Raw genomic sequence first — 26,167 nt, 5'->3', positions numbered from 1 at the left:
GGGTTCAAGCAATTTTCCTGCCTCAGCCTCCTGAGTAGCTGGGATTACAGGCACCCGCCACCACACCCAGCTAAGTTTTGTATTTTTAGTAGACATGGGGTTTCACTGTGTTGTCTAGGCTGGTCTCGAACTCCTGACCTCAGGTGATCCATTCACCTTGGCCTCCCAAAGTGCTGAGATTACAGGTGTGAGCCACCGCCCCTGACCTATTTCTGAACGTTCTAGTCTATTTCATTTATCTAGGAATGAAAGAAGAAAAAGAGAGTGGGGTAGCACAAGAGAACTACAGGAGTAAAGGCGTAGAGACAGGAAAGGACAAGGTAACTTTTAGGGCAATTTTTATCAAAATGTGGGACAATACCTATTGTGGGTTATAGTATCACTTTAATAACTACAAGCAGTATTTTGGCTTAAACGCATAAACATATTGCAATTGAATAGAAAATATGACATATTGGAAGTATTGTTTCAGAAAATTTAAGTTTCAGTATATATATACATATTCTATATATACCCATTTAATTTTGTATAGGTGTACCGTGATAAGATGTAAAATGTATTTATTGTGGTTATTGGGCAAAAAAGGCTGGAAAAACAATATTTTAGCACCCAGGAGGTAGTTCATTTGAGCAGAAACATTGTTTAGGCAGGAAAGTTCTACAAATCAAGGTGGACCACAGCATTTGGAAAGCCTCCTCTACTTTTCACATTGTTTGGAGCTTTATTTTCTTCCCTTTGTTAAAAATATACTTTAAAATTATTTGTTTTGTAAACAATTTAAAATACAAATGAAGGTAAAGTAGCTCTTGACCACCTTCTTCCTCCAATCCGAATCCTGGCCCTCAGAGTTACTACTTTGCCCTTTCCCCTTTCAGACTTACTCCTTCACATTTAAATGCCTATGTGTGCAAATACATAGTTTGCGGCAACTTGGCTTTTTTTTCTCTCACTTAATTTATCTTGATCCTTTCACGCAGATTTATCTTGCTCAAGAGCTGCACAGTATTTCAAAATGCGGATGTACCATAGTATATCTTGTCTTTCCTTTATCGATGAATGACTAGGTTTCCAATTTTTTGTTATTTCCCCCCGGGCTCCCCAATAAAGCTGGATCCCGAGCTTTTTTGTACACATGTGCAAGTGCCCACGGGGTAGAATCCTAAAAATAGAAGATGTGTGAGTACTTTCTTTTTCACTTTGTAGGCTCTGGGGAACTACTGCAGGGAGGTTGGGATACAAAACAACTCCAGGCCAACAACCGGCCAGCTAGGACAGGTTCTTGCTTTAGCCCCTGACAAGTTTTCTTCCTTTCATAATGGACGCTGACTTTGTTTTTTTTACCTCGTAGATGCAACAGTTCCCAGCACCAAACCCAGATATACAACCAGTCAGCTACCAAGCGCTACGCCTGATAAATTAGAGGGAAAAAAAACCCTCCAGTCCCTTCACGTCGTGACGCTTGCTTCCGGGAAGCGGGCCGGAAGCCGCTCCTCGAGTCTGCGTCAAACCCGACTTCAGGGGCCGTCGTAAAAGTGTCGTCCCTGTCTCTCTGACCGGCCACAGGTTTCCGCTTGCCTCTGGCCGGGGGTCGGCAACTGCAGGCGTCAGTTTCCCTCAAGATGGCGGACGAGGAGGCTGGAGGTGCGGAGAGGATGGAAATCAGCGCGGAGTTACCCCAGACCCCTCAGCGTCTGGCATCTGTAAGTCCCTATAGGCAAGTCTCTTTTGTCCTCCCCCCCCGTCCCTCCCTACTGCGCTTAGGAGGATGTGGGGCTTCACCCCTTATGGCGGCTCTGGGGAGGGGGAGTTATCTGGATTGATCTGGAAGGAAGCCACCGAATAAAAAGTTAGTCGCAACCCACATTTCTGCCAGCCAAGTCTACGGAATATAATGACTTTGTTATGTATTATTCTTGATGATCTCAAGCATGCATGTCTCTATTCTGAAGTAGAAAGAACCAGTGATGTTATTAGACGGTATGATGTGGGGGCCGAGGCGGGGTTGGAGCAAGAGCCATTTTCGTGTAGAAGCAGTACTAACCCTTTACTCTTGATGATGGGAACGCAGCACCTGGTATTGTATTGCATAGCCTGCTGGCCGGGACCTGATATTTGTAGGGAGTGCTGCCACTGTCAAGTCATGTCTAGATGTGAGGTGTAGTAATTGTCCTTGCGTATAGCATCTTGGGAACCCCCGGCCTAACCCTCAGTGGAGAAACCCATCATCTGTCGCTACTTTTTAAAGGTGAAGAAAGGACTCCCAAACATTTCAAGCCAGAGCAATACCATTAATTAATGTCGGAATCTATACTTTGCTCTTGCATTTTGAAAGAATGGGAAGGCACAGATAGTGAACAAATTTGAGTCACTAGCTACAGGGAGAAAGCTGCCGAGGAAGATAAGAGTAGGGGGCAATGTTAGGGAATGTTCTGGATGCCCAGGGCATCTAGTGTGGAGATATGTAGAAAATATTCAAATATCTGTCACCGCATAATGTTTTATTAGTTTGTCTTTCTAAATAGCAGCATTTAGAGATTTGGGATATACACATTTTTTTCTGAAGTTTCTTTGGCTTGTAGTTTAATAAAAGCATTATTTTATTTTATTTATTTTTCGAGACAGAGTTTTGCTCTTGTTGCCCACGCTGAAGTGCAGTGGCGCAATCTCGGCTCACTGCAACCTCTGCCTCCCGAGTTCAGGAATTCTCTTGCCTCAGCCTCTTGAGTAGCTGGGATTACAGGCGCCTGCCACCATGCCTGGCTAATTTTTTTATTTTTATTTTTAGTAGAGACGGGGTTTCACCATGTTGGCAAGGCTGATCTCGAACTACTGACCTCAGGTGATCCACCTGCCTCGGCATCCCAAAGTGCTGGGATTACAGATTAAAAGCATTCTAGAAGGTTTTTTTTTTTTTAAAACCCTGCATACAATTGAACATTGTTTTATGCAAGAACAGAGGGAGCTACAGAGGGAGCTACAGAATGAGTCAACTCCAGGGACTGAAGAGACTGTCTAGGAAGTAGGAACCAGGTAGGGAGGGCGTTGGAAAAAGGGTTTGGCCACTGACTATGTCAGTGCTTGCCGTTTTCCTCCACCCCAAATAGCACTTCAAATTCACTTCACTACTGGTCGTGAAGGAGGAAGCATCTTATTTGAGATGATAAGGAATGAGGAGGTAGGACAAATTTAAAAGCAACTGAAACATTTTAGTGGTAGTTTGTGAGTTTTGCTTGTTAGAAGGAGTGGGGAAACTGTGCTGTGGTCAGAAGGATTGTTAGAGTTTTGTATCTGAAGACTAATATTTATTTAAAGCTTTGATGCATTAATTTTTTCCAGATAATACAATAAAACCCCATCATTCTGGACATCACTAATTTGGAATTGGAGATGATGATACAGGAATTGAGCTAGAATTTATGTGGCAACTCTTTATCTCAGGAAATATTATTAGATTTTGTTGGGCAGGGCTTCGGGTTTTGCAAAGTAGTAGGTAGGTTGTGTAATATAGCCTCAAGGAACTCACAGTCTGGTGACACAGGTAATATAAGGGCCCAAATAATTTTAATTCAAGGTAGAGTAATGTCAGTAGATGAAGACATGTGACTGTTAAGCTTTATAACCCCTTTTTTGGCTTGGATCTCTCTACTGAAGACTCTACAGATCATTCTACCTTTCTCTCTTTCTCTTTTTCTCTTTTTAAAGCTATTACTGTTTTTAATTTTATTCTAGCCATGGTGTGACACTGGCTTCCAAGTTTACTACTTTGCTGTTAAGCAATACAAGCTCAGTTGTTCCCCCTACTCCTTATTGTTTATCTTTAAACAAAGATAAATAGTATGGGACATTTATAGAGGTTTAAGCAATCGTACAATTTCCATTAGAGTCTAATCCCTGGTTATAGTCTCTGATTTCCTTAAACTTCCTTCTTAGTCTGCAGATCCTTTTTCATTCATATTGCTATTAGTAAGCATGAAGGCTGTAGTATTCTTAGCGTTATCTCACATGCAATTCAAATAAAATAATACGTATGAATTAGTGGACATTGATAAAAGCCATTGCTTAAGAATTACCAGGGGAACTGATACTGTAGGTCTGAGGAGAGGTCCAAGAATCTGCATTTTCACAAGCATGTCCTGCTGATTCTGTAATAGTGGTGTATAGGCCACACTTTGAGTAACACTTAGCTAGGTATTTGGAGGTTATCAGTAAATTTACAGTTGAGGTTGTGGGAATGGATAACATCCTTTTTGTTTTGAGACAGGGTTTCGCTTTGTCACCCAGGTTGGAGTGCAGTGGCACAAACAACTCACTGCAGCCTCAATCTCTTGGGCTCAGGTGATCCTCCCACCTCAACCTCCTGAGTAGCTGGGAATATAGGCATGTGCCACCATGCCGAGTTAATTTTTTGCATATTTTATAGAGACAGGGTTTAATTTAATTTAATTTATTTAAGACAGAGTCCTACTTCATCACCCAGGCTGGAGTACAGTGGCGCCATCTCGGCTCACTATGACGTCCACCTCCCAGGTTCCAGCAATTCTTGTGCCTCAGCCTCCCAAGTAGCTGGAATTACAGGTGTGTGCCACCACGCCCAGCTGATTTTTGTATTTTTAGTAGAGACAGGGTTTTGCCGTATGGCCAGGCCGATCTCGAACTCCTGACCTCAAGTGATCCATCTGCCTTGGCCTCCCAAAGTGGTGGGATTACAGACGTGAGCCCCTACGCCCAACCTGGATAAGATCTTTGAGGAGGAAAATGTGTGCATATATAGACACACACACAGAAGAAAAGAGAGAGTGAGACAGAGACGATGAGAGAAAGAGAACAGGAATGATTGAAACGGGTAGAAAATGGAAGAACGAGGTAAGAATGTGGAAACAGAATAGGCAAGCAGGTAGGAGGTGAGAGTAGTGTGATGGCATGGGGTATTGTTTTGAGAGGGTGGTTTATTGGGTCCATGGTAATGAGGACTGAGAAAAATTGGGAATCAAGAGGGTTGTGAGGTAGTCTGCCAGAACTTCTGCCTTCTGTCTTCCTCGACTAGATTTTCTTCCTTAAGTCAATTTCAGAAGATACCTCTTGGCATGATACTCAGCTCTTTTCTATTGCCTGTTTGTAACCTCTACCTAGGGGATTTCATCCAGTTCTGTGACTTTAAATACCATCTGTATGTATTCAGTTCCCAAATTTATATCTCTGTGTCATCTCACTTCTGAACTCCAGAATCATAAATCCAACTGCCTACTTGACATCTTCACTTGGATGTCTGGTGTTTCAAACAGTGGGAGCAATTAAGAAGTTGCTGCTGTAACCCAAGCCATAGTTGATGGTAGCTTGCACTGGAAAGGTTATCCTTGGAGATAGAGTGAAGAGGATGAATGTGAGAAAGATGTTAAAAGTATGGAAGAAGCAAAAAGACTTGCTGATAGATTAGGCATGAGGCAAAAGGGAAGGAATAGTTGACATCTGCATCCTCAGTTTTTGGTTTAAGCATTCATGGCAGTGGTTGTGTTGTTTCCAGCAGTATGATCTCGGCTCATTGCAACCTCCGTGTCCCAAGTTCAAGTGATTCTCCTGCCTCAGCCTCCCGAGTAGCTGGAATTACAGGCATGCACCACCATGCCTGGCTTTTTTTTTTTTTTTTTTTTTTTTTGAGCCAAGGTCTCTCTCTGTCTCCCAGGCTGGAGTGCAGTGGCAAGATCTTGGCTCACTGAAACCTCCGCCTCCCGGGTTCAAGCGATTCTCCTGCCTCAGCCTTCCAAGTAGCTGGGATTACAGGTGCCTGCCACCACGCCTGGTTAATTTTTGTATTTTTAGTAAAGAGAGGGGTTTCACCATGTTGGCCAGGTCTTGAACTCCTGACCTCAGGCAATCTGCCCACCTCAGCCTCCCAAATTGCTGGGATTATAGGCGTGAGTCACCGTGCCCAGCCAATTTTTTAAATATTTTTAGTAGAGGTGGGGTTTCACCATGCTGGCCAGACTGGTCTCGAACTCCTGACCTCAAGTGATCCACCCACCTCGGCCTCCCCAGTTGCTGGGATTACAGATGTGAGCCATCGCACCTGGCCTTGGTTGTGTCATATATTGAGAGGAAAGACAAGATTTTAGGAGAGGAAAGGAGAAAGGCCGATCAAGAGTTTTGTTATCCCTGTCTCAGTAGACGACACCTCCATCATAGCTCTTGAACACAAATAATTCTGTCTCCACCCATGTAGTCCAAGTCACTTTCTGTTGTCTTGGCTACTGCAGTGACTTCTTAAGTGGTCTCTTTGCTTCCACTGTTGCCCTCTTCCTGTCCATTCTGCACAGAACAACCAGAGTAATCTTTTAAAGATTAAATGAGATCATGTCAGTCTCCTACTTAAATCCTCAGTGGCTTTCTCTTATACTTAGAATAAAGTCTAAACTCATTACAAGCCTTCAAGAGTTTGCCTGGTCCAGCCCCTACATCTCCACCTCATTTCCTATTACATTCTCCTCACTCATCCTGGCCTGTTAGTACAAGCCCAAGCTATATTTTGGTTTAGGGTCTGTGCTGTTTGCTTTTCCTGGAGTGTTCTTCCTCTGCTTTTTCTTAATACACACCCTGTCTAAAAGATGAGTTCCTCTTATTCTCTGTCAAAGCAACCTGTTTATTTCTCCCATTTCAAATAGTACAATCTCTAATTACGGTATTGTCTTTATTTACTTAGCGAAATGTCTGTTTCTTCCTCCAGAGGGAGAGGTAAGTTCCATGAAGGGAAGGATCATGTGTGACTTGTTCATTGATGCATCTTTTTTTTTGAGACGGAGTCTTGCTCTGTCGCCAGGCTGGAGTACATGGTGCCATCTCGGCTCACTGCAACCTCCGCCTCCCGGATTCAAGCGATTCTCCTGCCTCAGCCTCCTGAGTAGCTGGGACTACAGGGGCATGCCACCGCGCCCAGCTAATTTTTGTAGTTTTAGTAGAGATGGGGTTTCACCATGTTGGCCAGGATGGTCTCGATCTCTTGACCTCATGATCCGCCTGCCTCAGCCTCCCAAAGTGCTGGGATTACAGGTATGAGCCACCGTGCCTGTCCACATTGATGTATCTTGGTATGTGATTGATACAGAAGACACTTAAATATTTTTAAATGAATGAATAACTGAGGATCAACATTAATGGTTCATTGTAGTAAGATCAGTAGTGATTGGTGGCTGGAGGTTGTAGATGGAAAAAAGAGGGAATGAGCCAGCATGTTAGGGTAGTGGCTAACCTTGGAGTCCAGGCTGAACAGGGAGGCAATAAAAACCAAAACGGGAAATCTGGAGGGAATGGGTGGGATTGAGGTGTTAAAGGGCATGAGGTTGACATAAGTGGGAGGACTGAACTTTGTGGGCAGAAAGGGGCATTTTAGAATTTGAGTACATGGGGGCACATCAAGTTTTTGTGATGGTAGAGCCAGGTTAAAGGCACCTCTTGGCCTGGTGCGGTGGCTCACACCTGTAATCCCAGCAGTTTGGGAGGTCGAGGTGGGTGGATTATGAGGTCAGGAGATCAAGACCATCCTGGCTAACATGGTGAAACCCCTTCTCGACTAAAAATACAAAAAATTAGCCAGGCATGATGGTGGGCGCTTGTAGTCCCAGCTACTTGGGAGGCTGATACAGGAGAATGGTGTGAACCCGGGAGATGGAGCTTGCAGTGAGCTGAGATCACACCACTGCACTCCAGTCTGGGCAACAGAGTGAGACTCCGTCTAAAAAAAAAAGAGGCACGTCTTATGTGTTCCTATAGCACCCTTTCCATACTCCTGTTTTATGTAGCATGTCTCAGACTGTACTCTACGTTATCTGTTTACTATGTGTCTTTCCTTCTAGACAGTGAAGTTCTTGAAGGCCTGAACTGTTTCTTGTTCACAGCTGTATCTCTAGTTTCTAGCACATTGCTTCAAAGTTTTTATTGAATGCATGACTGAATGAATAAGACACTGAGGTAGAGAGGAGGTAGAGATAATAGAAGCTGAGACTGTTAAGAGATATTAACATTATTGAGATATAATTTACATATAATAAAAAATGTACCATTTAAGGCGTTTCTTGGATAAATTTTAACAAATGTGTATACTTGTGTGACTACCACCGAATCAGGTTATAGAATATTTCTGTTATTTCCCAAAGTTGTCTCCTGCTCAACTGGGAGGATTTTTTAAAAGTTTAATATTGTTATGCTTACGCAATAATCATTATGGAAATCAAAGAAAAACGTACCCATAATCTCATATCTATAGGGGAACTTTTTTTTGTTTGTTTTTTTGGAGACAGGCTGGAGCGCAGTGGCACAATCTTGGCTCACTGAAACCTCCGCCTCCCGGGTTCAAGCAATTCTCTTGCCTCAGCCTCCCGAGTAGCTGGGATTACAGGTGCGCACCACCATGCCCAGCTAATTTTTGTATTTTTAGTAGAGACGGGATTTTGCCATGTTGGCTGGGCTGGTCTCAAATTCCTGACCTCAGGTGATCCACCCGCCTTCCCAAAGTGCTGGGATTACAGGTGTGAGCCACCGTGCCTGGGCTATAGGGGATCTTTAAAATATAACATAATCTCTTGACTTCAAAATAGAAGTGAGGAGTTATATGTGATTTTAATTGGAGATGATTTTCCTTAGAAATTTGAATCTATATTGTTTTAGGCCGGAGCACAGTTCTGTGTAGTAAGGACACACTCTGAGTGGGAAAACTGATGAAAACGTAGGTCTTTTGAGTCCTAACTGAAGTACTTTGTCACCAGATCTTAGCAAGACCTAATGGCTTTTGTTTTTTCACCATCTCATAATTTCTATTTTGGGGAGTTAGGAAAATTGTGATTTTTTAATACCAGATTCTATAGAATTAGATGTGAAATTGAGTCCTAAAACCCTAAGTCAAAATGACTGATTCAGCCCCACTAACTAAGAGTCTAGGGAAGGAACAGTAACTTAGTGTAGATGTGCTAGTGCTGGAAACTGACTTCTTATAATACCAAACATTATCCTGCAAATGAAAAGGTTTTTGTCCTCAGTACTGCACAAAGAGTGTGTCTGGATAGATACTTTTATAAATCAGTGATACAGATGAACCAGTGAAATACAGGCATACCTTATTTTATTGAGCTTCATTATTGTGCTTTGTAGATAATCAGTTCTTTACAAATTGAAAGTCTATGGCAACCCTGTCTCAAGGAAGTCTTTCAGTGCCATTTTTCAACATTGTGTGCTCACTTCGTGTCATTGTGTCACATTTTGGTAATTCTCACAATATTTCAAACTTTTTCATTATTATATCTGTTATGATGATCTGTGATCAGTGACCTTTGATGTTACTATTTTAATTATTTTGGGGTACCATGAACCACATCCATAAAAGACAGCAAACATAATAAAAAAATATTGTGTTTGTTCTGATTGCCCCACTGACCAGCTACTTGCCCATCTCTCTCCATCTCCTTGGGCATCCCTATACCCTAAGATGGGACAATACTAAAATTAAGCCAGTTAACCCTACAATGGCCTCTAAGTATTCTAGTGAAAAGGAAAGTTCAACATTTCTCACTTTAAATCAAAAGCTAGAAATGTGAAGCTTAGTGAGGAAGGCTGTTGAAAGCTGACATAGGCCAAGAGTTATGCCTCTTGTGCCAAGCAGTTAGCCAAGTTGTGAATGCAAAGGAAAAGTTCTTGAAGGAAATTAAAAGTGCTACTCTAGTGAACAGACAAATATAAGAAAGTGAAACAGCCTTACTGATGATGTGGAAAAAGTTTTAGTGCTCTGGATAGAAGATTGAACCAGCCACAATATTTCCTTAAGGCAAAGCCTAATTGAAGAGCAAGGCCCTCACTCTCTTCAGTTCTCCAAAGGCTAAGAGAAGTGAGGAAGCTGCAGAAGAAAAGTTGGAAGCTGGCAGAGGTTGTTTCATGAGGTTTAAGGAAAGAAGCCATCTCCGCAACATAAAAGTGCAGCGTGAAGCAGTAAGTGCTGATTGATGGAGAAGCTGCAGCAAGTTATCCAGAAGATCTAGCTAAGATAATTGATGAAGGTGGCTACACTAAACAGATTTTCCATGTAAACGAAACAGCCTTCTGTTGGAAGAAGATGCCGTCTAGAGCTTTCATAGCTAGAGAGAAGTCAATGCCTGGCTTCAAAGGACAGGCTGACTCTCTTGCTAGTGGCTAATGCAGCTGGTAATTTTAAGTTGAAGCCAGTTTCCATTTACCATTCAGAAAATCCAAGAATCCTTAAGAATTATGCTACTCTGAGTATGTTGAATAAATGGAACTAGAAAGCCTGGATGACAGCACATCTGTTATAACATGATTTACTGAATATTTTAAGTCCACTGTAGAGAACTGCTGAGAAAAAAAAAGATTCTTTTCAAAATATTACTGATCATTGACAATACATTTGGTCACCCAAAAGCTCTGATGGAGATATACAAGAAGATAAATGTTATTTTCATGCCTGCTAACACAACATCCCGTGGATCAAGGAGTAATTGCAACTTTCAACTCTTACTATTTAAGAAACACATTTCATAAAACTATAGCTTTCATAAATTATGATTCCTCTGATAGATGTGGGCAAAGTCAGTTGAAAAACTTTTGGAAAGGACTCAGCATTCTAGATGCCATTAGGAACATTCATGGTTTGTGGGAGGAGGTCAAAATATCAACATGAACAGGAGTTTGGAAGAAGTTGATTCCAACCCTCATGGATGACTTTGAGGGGTTCAAGACTTTAGTAGAGGAAGTAACTGCAGATGTGGTAGAAATAACAAGAGAACTAGAATTAGAAGTGGAGGTTGAAGTTATGACTGAATTGCTGCAAACCCATGATAAAACTTAATGGATGAGGAATTGCTTTTTCTGGATGAGCAGAGAAAGTGGTTTCTTGAGATGGAATCTACTTTTGGTGAAGATGCTGTGAACATTGTTTAAATAAGAACAAAGGATTTAGAATATTCCATAAACATAGTTGATAAAGCAGCTGCAGAGTTGGCAAGGATTGACTCCAGTTTTGAAAGAAGTTCTGCCATAGGTAACATGCTATCACATGCTGCAGAGAAATCTTTCGTGAAAAGGTCAATAAATGTGGCAGACTTCATGGATGTCTTATTTTAAAAAATTGCCTGGTCGGGCGTGGTGGCTCACGGCTGTAATCCCAGCACTTTGGGAGGCCGAGGTGGGCGGATTGCCTAAAGTCAGGAGTTTGAGACCAGCCTGACCAACATGGTGAAACCCCATCTCCACCAAAAATACAAAAATGAGCCAGGCACCTGTAATCCCAGCTACTCGGAAGACTGAGGGAGGAGAATTGCTTCAACCCGGGAGGCGGAGATTGCAGTGAGCCCAGATTGTGCCACTGCACTCCAGCCTGGGGGATAGAGTGAGACTCTGTCTCAGAAAAAAAAAAAAAAAGAAATTGCCATAGCCACCCCCATGTTTAGCAATTACCAACCTAATCAGTCAGCCATTAATATTGAGAGAAGACCCCCCTATCAGCAAAAAGATGACAACTTTCTAAAGACTCAGATGATCATTAGCATTTTTTAGCAGTATTTTAACATTAAGTACATTTTTAAAGACTTTATACTATTGCACTCTTAGTATAGTGTAGTGTAAACATAACTTTCATATGCATTGGGAAACCAAAAAAATTTGTGCGACTCACTTTATATTCACTCTATTGTGGTAGTCTTAAACTGAACCCGAAATGTCTCTGAGGTATGCCTGTATCTTGCCCATCCTTTCTTTGGATTCTGACTTTGAGGGTTACTTCGGAGTTCCCTTGCTGCCACTTTATCCATTTCTGTAAAGGTATTAAGCATATGCTGTGCTCTGTGAAATAATTTTCCTTAAGCTTTTAACCCCTTGCCTCAGATGACCTAACACAAAATATTAAGACCTCTAATGCCAGGTGATTTACTATGACCGCCTATATGTTCTTTCAAGATATTTTCAGTTAACATGCCTCCTCTTGAATATACCATAGTTGATGAGCTTAGTTTTTTTTTAAGCATTTGGTACAGCCTTTTTTTTTTTTTTTTTTTTTTAATGTTGTCACGCTCTAATACTAATCTGAGTGCTTATGGAAATATGCTGTGGTAAATAAATGTTACTGATAAGACTCCAGTAGAGTTAGTGCACTTTCCTAAGTGCCCACTTGCTGCCCGGGAATGACACAGACCCTGTCCAGAATGGAGTCTACTGTTACTCACTTGAATATAATTCTCTTTCTAATAGTTTACTTAATGCCACTCTTCAGAACAAAGTCTGTTTGACTTGTTTAGAGGAGTGAAGCTATAACTACTTAATGTCTTTATGGACTACCTTTTAAAATGCCTTTGAAGTTTTGGTATTTATGGGTAAGCTAGAAATGACTTTAGCCACTGGAGGGAAAGTCTGTTAATTTATCAATTTTTTAAAAATACACACATGTTCTGCCTTGTAATTTAAGAGAGGATTTTAGTTGGTTTGCAGATATATATTCCATACAGCAGAAAGAGAATATGAAATAGATACCTCAGAGTTTATGAAAGCAGATTTTACTTATCCAGATACTTCAAGGAAAGCCTAGAAAATTGGGGCATGACCTATGACAGAGACAAGAGAATACAACAAATAGGACAAAGAGAATTTGTCCCTTAGGAGGGACAAAATGTTTTCAAAAACCAAATTCTGACAGCATGCTTATACGTTATCGCAACAGGAAAGAAAAGAGAGTGGACTTGTCACGTGGCTCTATATTTGACTCTGGCTTATTTTATCAATGCCATAAAGACATAGAAGACTTATCATATTTACAGACAGTACAAGGCTGGTAGGGGTAACAAGTAAAGGATAAATCCCATATAGGCTGAATATTGTGTCAAAACTAACTTAATTGTGATGAAAGTAAAGCCTTATGTCTAGGTTCGTTTGGTATAGGACTAGGTCTCTTACATGTGATTGATCTAAGGGTTTTAGTTGTCTGCACTTTCACTAAGTCATGTGATGTGGCAGCCAAAGAATGCTCTGCTTGCAGGAGCTAGGAAAAAGAGGATTTAAAATATATATAAAAAAGAAAAGAAAAAAGAAAAAGAAATAGAAAAAAATTTAAAAAGAAAAAAGGAATGTGAGAATGTGATATTTTTGTTGTTTGTTTGCGTTTTTTTTTTGAGATGGAGTTTCACTCTGTCGTCCAGGCTGGAGTGTGGTGGCGTGATGTCAGCTCACTGCAACCTCTGCCTCCCAGGTTCAAGCGATTCTCCTGCCTCAGCCTCCCGAGCTGGGACTACAGGTGTGCACCACCACACCTGGCTAATTTTTTTGTATTTTTAGTAGAGATGGGGTTTCATCATGTCGGCCAGGCTGGTCTTGAACTCCTGACCTCAAGTAATCCGCCCGCCTCAGCCTCCCAAAGTGTTGGGATTACAGGCTGAGCCACCGCGCCTTTTCAGAATGTGATCTTTTGAAGCAGTTTAGTGCTCAGGATAAGGAAGGTAATAAATAGTCCTATTCCTCTTTATGGAAGCATGTTGTGCAGTTTCATAAGGGTAATCAACTTGGAGAGTGGTCAGGATACCATGTCTTTAGGGCTGCCCAAATTTCTTTATTCTCTTTGTTTCGGTTTAGCCATGAAATGAAGAGACTAGAAATGAGAGACATAATAGTTATTTTCATTTATTTGAAAAGACTGATGAAAAAGCAGAGTGAATTATATTGGTTTATTTCAGTAACAGGATAAAAGTTACAGGAAGGTAGGTTTTAGCTTAGTTATGAGCTTGCTTTTTTTTTTTTTTTTTTTTGGAGACAGAGCCTCACTCTGTTCCCCAGGCTGAAGTGCAGTGGTGCGATCAGGGCTTGCTGCAGCCTCAACCTCCTGGGCTCAGGTGATCCTCCCACTCAGGTACCCAGCCTGAGTACCTGGGACTACAGGCTCATGCTACCATGCCCAGCTAATTTTTGTGTTTTTTTGTAGAGATGGGGTTTTACCATGTTGCCTACGCTGGTCTTGAACTTCTGGGCTGCAGTGATATGCCTGCCTTGGCCTCCCAAAGGGCTAGGGTTATAGGCATGAGCCATTGTGCCTGGTTGCTGTAAACCTTTGAGTCTGTAGAATAATATTAGAAGAAAACATTGTATAATCAAAGATTTTTGGTACCTAGAGATGCTCTAATTATTACTAATCCATAGTGGCTGTGAAAAATGGAAGCGCCTCCAGGTTCTGTTACCACTTTAAAAAGAATTAGAAAAACAATTACAAGGCTCTGAAGGCTCTGTAGATGTCTAGCAGTTGTTTAAGGAAGGTCAAATTGTGGTTTAAACAAAACTAATCTACTTAAGTAAGTTCCTTTTTCAGAATGATGTTCCCAAACAGGCATCTAAGCCCTTGGGTCAGAGTTGAAAACATATCTCTAGTCTCCTTGGGGATGAGGGAAATGTTTGGAATGTTTGGGAATTTTAATGTTGAGAACTTGTTAAGAACTTGTTTTTTACGGAATAGTCAATTAGGAAAGCTTTCCCTTAATTCCAAACAGTTATTTTTTTTTTTCCTGGACTTGGTACTTAAAAATTCTTAATTTTATTTCTGTTGAAAATGGGGGAAAATTTTAAAAACAACCAACCAAAGGCAAAAAATCAAACCTATTTTAGTTGAAAAAAATTTTCCACAGTTTGGCAATAATGGAAAACATTTTTGTGAAGAGTGTAACTGAACTTTATTTCCTATAAAAATTCTAGGCTGGGCGCGGTGGCTCACGCCTGTAATCCCAGCACTTTGGGAAGCCGAGGCAGGCAGATTACAAGGTCAAGAGATTGAGACCATCCTGGCCAACATGGTGAAACCCCGTTTCTACTAAAAATACAAAAATTAGCTGGTTGGGGTGGCACGAGCCTGTAGTCCCAGCTACTTGGGAGGCTGAGGCAGGAGAATCGCTTGAACCCAGGAGGCTGAGGTTGCAGTGAGCCAAGATCGTGCCACTGCATTCCAGCCTGGTGACAGAGCAAGACTCTGTCTTTAAAAAAAAAAAAAAAAAAAAAAAAGAATTCTATACACAAAGTTATAGAAGGCTTAATGTTTTCAAAATTTGCTTTGTTTTCTCTGGCAAGAAATGTGTAGCATTTAGCAATTAACTGATAACTTTTATTGTGTACTTGTGCTAGGCCTATAGGATACAGGGATTTGAAGGGCAAAGTTCCTTTCCTCAGGGAGCTTACATTCTAATTGAAGAGGCTAGATGTACACATTTAAAGGTAATTAATGATATCAGCCAGTGGTATAAGTACAGAATGAGTACCTCCTTCAAATGCTATATTAGAATTACAGAAGAAAAATTTTCTTGGGCTGATCAATGAAGGATTCACTAAGGTTGGCCTTGAGCTGGGCCTTGAGGGATAAATAAGTTGGTGTGGGGGTGGAGGGACAGAGAGCTAGTAGTGAGACTGATGGAGAGGGTATTTAAAGCATCAGCACCCAGACATTCTGTCCAAATCAGCCAAGAGTATAATTTGTTTTGTTTTTTGAGATGGGGTCTCACTCTGTTGCCCAGGCTGGAGTGCAGCGGCATGATCTCCGCTCACTGCAACCTCTCCCTCTCTGACTCAAGCAATTCTCCCACCTCAGCCTCCCGAATAGCTGGGACCGCAGGTATGTGCCACCACGTCTGGCTAATTTTTTTGTTTGTTTTTATTTTGAGATGGTGTGCAGAGGCATGATCTCAGCTCACTGCAACCTCCACCTCCCGGGTTCAAGTGATTCTCCTGCCTCAGCCTCCTGAGTAGCTGGGATTACAGGTGCACACCACCACACCTGGCTAATTTTTGTATTTTTAGTAGAGACGGGGTTTCACCATGTTGCCTAGGCTGGTCTCAAACTCCTGAGCTCAAGTGATCCACCCACCTCAGCCTCCCATAGTGCTGGGATTACAGCCACCATGCCCAGCCATAATGTTTTAAAATATCAATTATTCATGATAAAGCATGTGATGACAGATATAATTTAAGAATATTTAGTAGCCTTCAGTAGTGTTCAGTAGTTGTTAGCTAAGAGGCTTCATTTATAATTGTAATTACAAAGAAGGCAATAGTTAAAGCAAAAATTAAGAAGGCAAAACTTTATTGTTTTGTTTTGTTTTACCATTACTGGTTGAGTATCCCTTGTGTTTTGGAATTTGGATTTTTTCAGATTTTGGAATATTTGTATTATATTGGTTGAACATTCCAAATCTGAAAATCTAAAATCCAAGATGTTATAATGAGCATTTCCTTTGAGTGTCTTGGTTTCTGATTTTTGGGTGTGGGATGCCCAACCTATTATGTGAAATTGAACAAGCCAGTAAAGGTAGATTTTAAAACTGTGTATTTGGCCAGATGCAGTGGCTCACGCCTGTAATCCCAGCACTTTGGGAGGCCGAGGTGGGCGGATCACCTGAGGTCAGGAGTTCAAGACCAGCCTGACCAACATGGAAAAACCCCATCTCTACTAAAAATACAAAATCAGCCAGGCGTGGTGGCACGTTCCTGTAATCCCAGCTACTTGGGAGGCTGAGGCAGGAGAATTGCTTGAACCTGGGAGGCGGAGGTTGCATGAGCCGAGATCGTGCCATTGCACTCCAGCCTGGGCAAGAGCGAAACTCCACCTCAAAAAAAATAAAAATAAAGATAAATAAATAAATAAAAACTGTATATTTATGTTTTGTTTAGTAGAATGGGCACTGAACTTTAGGACTTAGGATACCTAGTTCTGTTCCTGACATTGGTAACAACTGGTTGTTTGATGATTTTGGACAAGTCAGTTTACTTCCCTGTGATTCAGCTTTCTCATCTATAAAATGTGAGAGGCTTGTACTCTTTTTTACTCTCAAATTTCTTCTACTCTTAACAAGAGAAATTGAAAAGAGCTAGTTCTATGCCTCCTATAATTAAATAGAACAGTAAGGTTTTTTGTTTGGTTTGTAGCGCTGAATATGCAAGTTTTTTTTTTTTTTTTCATTTAGTGCTGTTGATGAAAAGAACCTTAGGTATAACATAGAACATTAAATATTATCTCTATGTTAGTATGTAGTTGTTGCCAGGTATGTAGAGAAAAGTTGTTTGTGTATGAGTACCCCAGAAAAGTTGGAGTAGGAATACTGGAAGGTATATTTATTTTTAAAAGGTATTAGTAAAATAAATTTTAAAATTATGAAATTACTTCCAAAATATGGACTCACTGTAAGGATATTACTCATTAGATAAGCAGAGTAATGAATTCCATGAAAATATGCTAAAATCTCACCACCCATTTCTGTTAACATTTTGTTAAATAGTCCTCATGATTTTTCTCTATGTAAATATAAATATAATATTTAACCAAATTGAGATTTTATATATACTGCTTTGTAACCTACTTTACTGAACTGTTTGTTATTAATGCCTTTCCATATTAGTAAATAAACCTCTTCAGCATCATTTCTTTTTTGTTTTAATCTTAGACTATAAAAAAAGTTGCATAAATTGTAGCACAGTGCTTTTACCTCCCTCTTCCTGTTTCCTGTAATGTTAACATTTTACATAACCATAGTATAATTATCAAGGACAGGAAATTAATATTAATACTAACTACAGATCTGATTTACATTTCATCAGTTTTCCCACGAATGTGCTTTTTCTATTCCAGGATCACACCCAGGATCCCAGTTACAGTTAGTTATCTCTCTCTCGTCTCCAGTCTGTAATAATGTCTTGATCTTTCCTTGTTTTCATGACCGTAACACTTTTAGAGTACTTTGCAGTTACTGTATGGAATGTTCCTCATTTTGGGTTTGTATGATATTTTCTCATGATTGGAATTAGATATACATTTTGGGCAAAAATAACACAAAAGTCAGCCAGGTGCTGTGGCATGAGCCTGTAGTCCCAGTCAGATCCATGTCCTTGGGAGGTGGGGAGGATCGCTTGAGCCCAAGATTCGAGACCAACCTAGGTGAGACCCCTTCTCTATTAAAAAGAAAAAAAGCATAATACAATAATGTGGTGTCTTTCTCTCTGTTACTGTCTTTCCCATTGGAGATACTTTGAGACCATTTGGCATCATTTTTTATATATTTATTTATTTTTGGTTGAGATGGAGTCCCACTCTGTCGCCCAGGCTGGAATGCAGTGGCGCAATCTCAGCTCACTGCAAACTCCGCGTCCCGGGTTCACGCCATTCTCCTGCCTCAGCCTCCCAAGTAGCTGGGACTACAGGCGCCCGCCACCATGCCCGGCTAATTTTGTTTTGTATTTTTAGTAGAGATGGGGTTTCACCTTGTTAGTGAGGATGGTCTTGATCTCCTGACCTCGTAGTCTGCCCACCTCGGCCTCCCAAAGTGCTGGGATTACGGGCATGAGCCACCGCACCCGGCCAGCATCATTTTTAAATGGGCGTATTATCTCATGTAGTTTTTTTTTTTGAGATGGAGTCTCACTCTGTCACCCAGGCTGGAGTGCAGTGGCGTGATCTCAGCTCACCGCAACTTCTGCCTCTCGGGTTCAAGCAATTCTCGTGCCTCAGACTCCCAAGTAGCTGGGATTACAGGTGCATGCCACCATGCCTGGCCCATTTTTGTATTTTTAGTAGAGACGGGGTTTCAGCATGTTGGGCAGGCTGGTCTCGAACTCCTGACCTCAAGTGATCCACCCGCCTTGGCTTCCCAAAGTGCTGGGATTACAGGCATGAGCCACCATGTGCACCAGGCCTCATGTAGATTTTTTAGAAGTTTTTTTTGTTGTTGTTAGTTGCAAAAGTATTGACACTTGTCTAACAAAGTCAAACAATGTAACATTGTTGAAAGTAAAAATGTGACAATCCCTAATTCTTTTCCCCAGTTCCTTCCGGTCTGTGTAGCCATTATTAATAGTTTGTTGTTTCTCCTTTCAGACCCTTAGTCTATGTTTAGGGAAGCATAGGCAAAGATGTGCCTCCACATGTATTAAATTAGAAAACCCAGCTACTTGGGAGGCTGAGGCAGGAAAATCGCTTGAACCCAGGTGGTAGAGGTTGCAGTGAGCTGAGATGGTGCCATGGCACTCCAGCCTGGATGACAAGAGCGAAATTTCATCTCAAAAGAAAGAAAGAAAGAAAGAAAACCCAAATGTGTGGAAATTTTAAAAGTATATATAATTTTTTACTTTTTACAAAAATGAAATTATATTTAAAGCTTCTTTTTCCACTTAACGGTATTTATGACATTCTGACTGCACTGAGTGGTATGACTTTACCACAGTGGATATACCTTTATTGATAGACATTTAGGTGGACTTCATCTTTTCAGTTACAAGTGATGTTATAGTGCACATCTGGTGGATGTAAATATATATTTTCACACTTGGACGAGTGTGGCTAAATGATAGATTATTACCATGTCTTCACGGACATTCAGGTTTTTAATTTTTTGCTGTTATGAATAACTGTACATGAAATGTATAGGATTGAAAAAGTTTTTAAATGATTTCAAATAGATAATGTATATACAGTAAAAAATTAAAACAGTAAAAAAGTTAACACAGTGAACGCTAAGTCTTTCCTAGGCTCTTTCTACTGCTAAGAGTTTATTTTGAATCCTTTCAGAGATTTTTGTATTCAGATATAAACATATACAGATACATCTCCTTCACCTCTTCTTTTTTCTTTTCGTCCCTTCTCCCAGTATAAATGGTAGCACATTATACTCACTGTTCTGTACCTTTTGCTTTATGTTCCATATCAGGATATAGATCTGTGCCCTCTCCTTTTTTATAATGTCCCATGATTTATTCAGCTCTTGTTTTGGGACATTTTGGTTGTTTCCAGTCTTTGATGATTAAAAATAGTCATGCTACAAAAAAAAAAAATACTTTCTTTTTACATGTTTATCGGAGGAATAAATTCCTAGAATGGGCATTTCTGGGTCAAAATATATGTAAATCTAAAATTTTAATAACTATCTACAAATTGCCCTTTAGAGAATGGACTAATTTCTATAGTAATACCTAATGTAAACATATTTTTCATAAAGTTTTAATTGTGAATGGAATATTGAGGTTGAATTTATTTGTGAATGGAATATTGAGGTTCATTAGTGCAAACTAAAAAAGTCTTATATATAATCAAATATCTGTAACTTTCCTTAATGACCTGTTATGGAACCTTATCTAAAATCTTAATTCTAATTATATTAGCTTGTAAAACTCCTTGGATAAGTTTTTGTTGTTGTTTTTAAATGATGTGCCTTGAGTCAAATGTGTTTTGTTTTTGTTTGTTTTTTAAGAGACAAGGTCTCCCTATGTATTGTCCAGGCTGAAGTGCAGTGGCTATTCACAGGCACACGCTACAGCCTTGAACTCCTGGGCTCAAGCAGTCCTTCCACTTCAGCCTCCTGAGATGGGACTATAGGTGGGAAAGCACTGTTGGCCTAGTTAGCATTTGATATTGCCAGTTTTTTATTTTGGCCACTATACTAAGTTGTGCAGGGGTATCTCATTGTCATTTTAATTTGTGCTTCCCTAATGACTAATAATGTAAGCATGTTTTCACATGCAAATAAGCCATCTGTAACAGTTTCTTTTAAAGAGCAGAAGGTTTTACTTTTGATGAGGTCCAATTTATCTAGTTTTTTTCCTTTTATGGTTAGTGGTTTTTGTGTTTACAAAACTTTGGCCTATGTTCATTTCAATCTCTTGTTAAATACTCTGGTTTCCTAAAACAAAGTGTTTGATGAATGCATTGTCTGTATAGCCTGTGACTGATAATAGAACCACCTTCACATAGCAGGAATTGGCCATTTCAGAAGGGAAGGATAATTCTTACTACAGCTACTCTTCTTTTTTTTTTTTTTTCAGATACCGGTGGTATGTGAGCAGTTGCTTATTTCCAAGCTTAATTTTTTTTAATCACCCACTTTCCTTCTGTATTGGTGAAAGATGAAATATATTGTAAATTACTTTGAAATTATAGAATTATGTCATTACTTGTGCCCCTAGATGATTAAGAAGTAACTTGTAAGTCAGTCTAATTTTCATCTTCTTTTCTTTCAGTGGTGGGATCAGCAAGTTGATTTTTATACTGCTTTCTTGCATCATTTGGCACAATTGGTGCCAGAAATTTACTTTGCTGAAATGGACCCAGACTTGGAAAAGCAGGAGGAAAGTGTACAAATGTCAATATTCACTCCACTGGAATGGTACTTATTTGGAGAAGATCCAGATATTTGCTTAGAGAAATTGAAGCACAGTGGAGCATTTCAGCTTTGTGGGAAGGTTTTCAAAAGTGGAGAGACAACCTATTCTTGCAGGTAAGAATTAGAAATTTATAGGATTGATTATAATTATTAAAATCCTTTTTTTTTGTTTTTTTTTTTGTTTGTTTTTTGAAACAGAGTCTTGCTGTGTGACCCAGGCTGGAGTGCAGTGGTGCGATCTCTGGTCACTGCAACCTCTGCCTCCCAGGTTCAAGCAATTCTCCTGCCTCAGCCTCCCAAGTAGCTAGGATTACGGTGCCCGCCACCACATCTGGCTGGGATTACAGGCACCCACCACCACGCCTGGCTAATTTTCATATTTTTAGTAGAGACGAGGTTTCACCATGTTGGCTAGGCTGGTCTCAAACTCCTGGCCTCAAGTGATCCACATGCCTCAGCCTCACAAAGTGCTGGGATTACAGGCATGAGCCACCGTGCCCCGGCCAAGTATTACAGTCTTGGTATTTTGTATCTATTTCATGATGTACTTTTCTTGGTTTATTGCTATTTGTAATACATTTAATCTTATTAACTTTCTTTTATTATACTGTTATAGTGTAGTTTTTGCTAGTACAGCTTGTTTCTGAATATATATGTCTTCCAGTTAAATAGTGCTCACTGTTTCTTCCTGTTCTCCAACAGAATGTCAGTGATAGATTTTTGCCTTGTTCATAATATATCCAGCATACTCTTACCTGAAACTGTTTGGGGCCATTTCAGAATTCTGAATACTTTCCCAGCAGAGTCAGGGCGGGACACTGTAATCAAACACAATCTTTCTTTAAGAAATCTGTGAATATTCATAACAAGTAGTATAAATCATGCCTGTAGTCTCATGTCATTTAAAGTAATTTTTTGCCACCAAGTCAGAGTTGTTGCCAAACCTACAAAAATCCCAGAACCTCTCAGTTTTGGAGCTATTTGGATTTCAGAGTCTGGCATAAGGGATTTTGAACCTGTAGAAACAGTTGTAATTTAGTTGAATAGAAGAGGCCAGTGGTAGGGAAACTGAAAGCAACTTTAGGCTTTTTATTCTTTGTGAGAGCAGTGCCTTAAACTTCGTGACAGCACAGAGAATGTTTTTACTCCCTACCTCTGCCTGAAATTTGAAATTTAGTTTTCCTTCTTTATTAGAGCTAGTTTAGGTTAGGAGTGTAAAGTTTTAGACTTTATAAATACAGAGAATTGTTTTTACTTCCTTATAATTCTAGGCCTGACTGGTTTATGTACAGTTAACAGTTGTTTAGAACATACAATCTTTCTTTATCCTGTTCTTTTCTCAGGGAAAAAAAAATAGCCTCGGCCAGGCGCTGTGGTCACGCCTGTAATCCCAGCACTTTGGGAGGCCGAGGCGGGTGCATCACGAGGTCAGGAGTTCAAGACCAGCCTGGCCAAGATGGGAAACCCCGTCTCTGCTAAAACTACAAAAATTAGCCAGGTGTGGTGGTGGGTGCCTGTGATCCCAGCTACTCGGGAGGCTGAGGCAGAGAGTTGCTTGAACCTGGGAGACGGAGGTTGCGGTGAGCCAAGATTGTGCCGCTGCACTCCAGCTTGGGCAACAGAGCGAGACTCCATCTCAAAAACAAACAAAAAAAATGGTCTTTGCATTTTGTGTACCATGTTGCTATATACCATAGTAAGGGTCATTTATATTCTCACATATTTTTAGCTAAAGCCCAATCAGTTTCAATTAAAGCATACTAGACATTTGCAGACCTCAGGTCTCCAAAAGTTTCATGGAGATATTTTTAATTGTTACAACTGGAGATGAAGGTACTGGCATCTAGTGTGTAGAGGCCAAGATTCCTGCTAAACATCCTAATTAACAGGACAGTCTGGTTCATCCCCGATAAATGATTATCTGGCCCAAAATGTCAGTAGTATTAAGGTTGAAAAATCCTACTCTAAATAGGTCTATAGATCATATATATTTTACAGAATATTATTAGACAACCTGTATTTCCTGTTAGCCTTTTAAGTTGTTGTTGCTGTTGTTTTTTTTGTTTGTTTGTTTTTGAAACAGTTTCGCTCTTGTTGCCTAGGCTACAGTGCAGTGGCGCTATCTCAGCTCACCCGCAACCTCCACCTCCCAGGTTCAAGCAATTTTCCTGCCTCAACCTCCTGAGTAGCTGGGCTTGCAGGCATGCACCACCATGCCTGGCTAATTTTTTGTATTTTTAGTAGAGACGGGGTTTCTCCATGTTGGTCAGGCTGGTCTCGAACTCCCAACCTCAGGTGATCTGCCCACCTTTGGCCTCCCAAAGTGCTGGGATTACAGGTGTGAGCCACCAAGCCTGGCCAGCCTTTTAAAATCTTTTTAAAATTCCCCAGTTTTATCTCTTCAATTCTTCTAAATAAGATATTTAAAAAATTAATCCTGGCCGGGCGCAGAGGCTCACGCCTGTAATCCCAGCACTTTGGGAGGCTGAGGTGGGCAGATCACTTGAGGTCAGGAGTTCGAGACCAGCCTGGCAAACATGGTGAAACACCGTCTCTGCTAAAAATACAAATAATTAGCTGGGTGTGGTGGCGCATGCCTGTAATCCCAGCTACTTGGGAGGCTGAGGTTCGAGAATCACTTGAACCTGGGAGGCTGAGGTTGCAGTGAGCTGTGATTGTGCCACTGCCTTCCACTGCATTCCATCCTGGGTGACAGAGTGAGATTGTCTCAAAAGAAAAACAAATAATAATCCTGCACTTTGCACTAATTTATATTGTTCTTAATGTCTCCTCCAAAATGTTAAATAAAACAATACATTTTAAGAAGTTGTTATTAAGGGAGAGATGAAGAGGGATTGAATTTCTTTCATTTGTTCAATGAATATTAAGTACCCACTATATGCCAGGCACCATTGCAGGTGTTTGGGACACTTCAATGTACGATGAATAAAAATCCCTGCCCTTATGTTGCTTGCATTCTAATGAACTTTGTCTTTATCCAAGCCTCATTTAACAATGAGCAATCAGCTTTTGTAAAATATATTTGTTTATGTAATAGGATGTGATGATGGTAGTTAATGGAAAAAGTGGATTATTTTTTACAAAACTATTTTTGAATTGTAATCTAACAGTTCGAAACCAGGTCAAGGCCCAAAGTTATGAGAATGATTTCAGAAAGAAAACCAAACATCCAGACCTACACAGTTAAGTGTGGCTAAAATGAAACTAAAGTTATGTTAGCAATATTATCTTTGTTCAAAACATTTTAACAATTCAGTTTTTGAAGCATTTTCATATTCAGTTTGTGTACCATACAGGAAACTTGTTCACATTATATTATAGTCATACCTTGAGCATCAGTGGGAGTCATCTAAATCTTGGAATCTGGTTTCTAATCTTTTTCAGGGACTGTGCAATTGATCCAACATGTGTACTCTGTATGGACTGCTTCCAGAATAGTGTTCATAAAAATCATCGTTACAAGGTATGAAAATATAACCATAAAACCTCTGAATAAGTAGGAATCTGATGGCCATCTAGTCCAAATTCTTGAGTAGTATTCACATTCCTGCTATAACAGCTCTGATATGTGAACATAGCCATTTTAAAGAAAAGATTGGAAGAGATAAGGGATGTGTGTTGCTTTACAGAAAAGAAAAAAAGAGTAATTTTAGGGAGACTCAAGATCAGATATTATGTGATGAAAGGACCAAGATAAACCTTCAGTTGCAGAATAGTCCATAACAACTTTTGAGAACAAGAAAACAAACAAAATTTTGAGCTCTTTGCTCTACAGTGTGTAATATGACCCTTCTTTGTGATCTCTAGCCTTTCAGTAGTTTACTGCTAAAAAAAAACTTACAGTAAACCTCTGTGTATTCTTTCTCAAAAATACATACATAGAAATGAATATACACTTACTGGTAAAGATTGTTTTTAATAGAAATGTTTTTTTCATGTTGTTAGATGAGAAAAATGAGCTATAAAAAGAGTGTATTTCTGCAACTGTCTCTTTTAATCAGGAAAAATGTAGTTTTCAAAGGAAGTTTGTGGAGTTATAAAAATAAAATTTTGTTATACTTTTAATTGTAAAAAGCAAAATATATAAAATTATACATTGCGCTTTTTAAAGAACATGTGTATATAATATTTAACCATATTTTATTTTTATAATTTACCTATTATTGGGGTATTTATTTGGGTTTCAGTTTTTTTAAAATGATAAACAGTGTTACAGTAAATACCTTTATGTGTGAATAACTTTTCTATATGTAGGATTATTTCCTTAGGATAGGTTATCAGAAGTGGAATTACTGGATTAAAAAATATGGATCTTTAAGAGAATAAAAAGGCAAGAGATAGATTGAGCAAAAAATCTTTGCCAAACATATGTCTTAAAAAAAGGCCAGTGCTAAAATTATACAAAGAACTCTTAAAATTCCAGAGTAAGAAAACCATCCCTTTAAAAAATGGACAAAATATCTGAATAGATACTTCATCAAGAATATATACAAATGGTCAGTAAACACACTAAAATATGCTCAGCATCATTTGTCATTAGGGAATTGCAAATTAAAACAATGAGATGTTACTATACACCTGTTAGAACAGTGAAAATCCAAAGCACTGACAGCACCAAATGCTGGTGAGGATGTGGAACAACAGGAACTCTTCTTTTTTTTTTTTTGAGATGGGGTGTCGCTGTTATTTCCCAGGCTGGAGTGCAATGGTGCGATCTCGGCTCACCGCAACCTCCGCCTCCTGGGTTCAAGTGATTCTCCTGCTTCAGCCTCCTGAGTAGCTAGGTTTACAGGCACGCGCCACCACGCCTGGCTAATTTTTGTATTTTTAATACACATGGGGGTTTCACTATGTTGGTCAGGCTGGTCTTGAACTCCTGACCTTGTGATTCACTCACGTTGGCCTCCCGAAGTGCTGGGATTACAGGCATGAGCCACCGTGCCTGGCCAGGAACTCTTATAACTGGTGGAAATGCAATATGGTATAACTACTTC

At 39.9% G+C, this 26,167-nt stretch overlaps 1 protein-coding gene across 1 annotated transcript in view; it reads left to right on the top strand.

Annotated features, from left to right (window-relative positions):
• The first annotated feature begins 243 nt into the window (after positions 1-243).
• Positions 244-26,167, top strand: part of UBR1 (ubiquitin protein ligase E3 component n-recognin 1) — a 155,920-nt gene continuing 129,996 nt past the window's right edge. The window contains exons 1-4 of the mRNA XM_024232699.3: positions 244-320; positions 1,349-1,700; positions 21,010-21,266; positions 24,558-24,636. Coding sequence (XP_024088467.2) covers positions 1,620-1,700; positions 21,010-21,266; positions 24,558-24,636 — 417 coding nt within the window. The 5' untranslated portion in view covers positions 244-320; positions 1,349-1,619. The remainder of the gene's footprint in view (positions 321-1,348; positions 1,701-21,009; positions 21,267-24,557; positions 24,637-26,167) is intronic.

This window comes from Pongo abelii, chromosome 16 (assembly GCF_028885655.2).
Source record: "Pongo abelii isolate AG06213 chromosome 16, NHGRI_mPonAbe1-v2.0_pri, whole genome shotgun sequence".
Taxonomy (NCBI): domain Eukaryota; kingdom Metazoa; phylum Chordata; class Mammalia; order Primates; family Hominidae; genus Pongo; species Pongo abelii.
The sequence above is the reverse complement of the archived record's forward strand: the minus strand, read 5'-3'. Positions and strand labels throughout refer to the sequence as shown.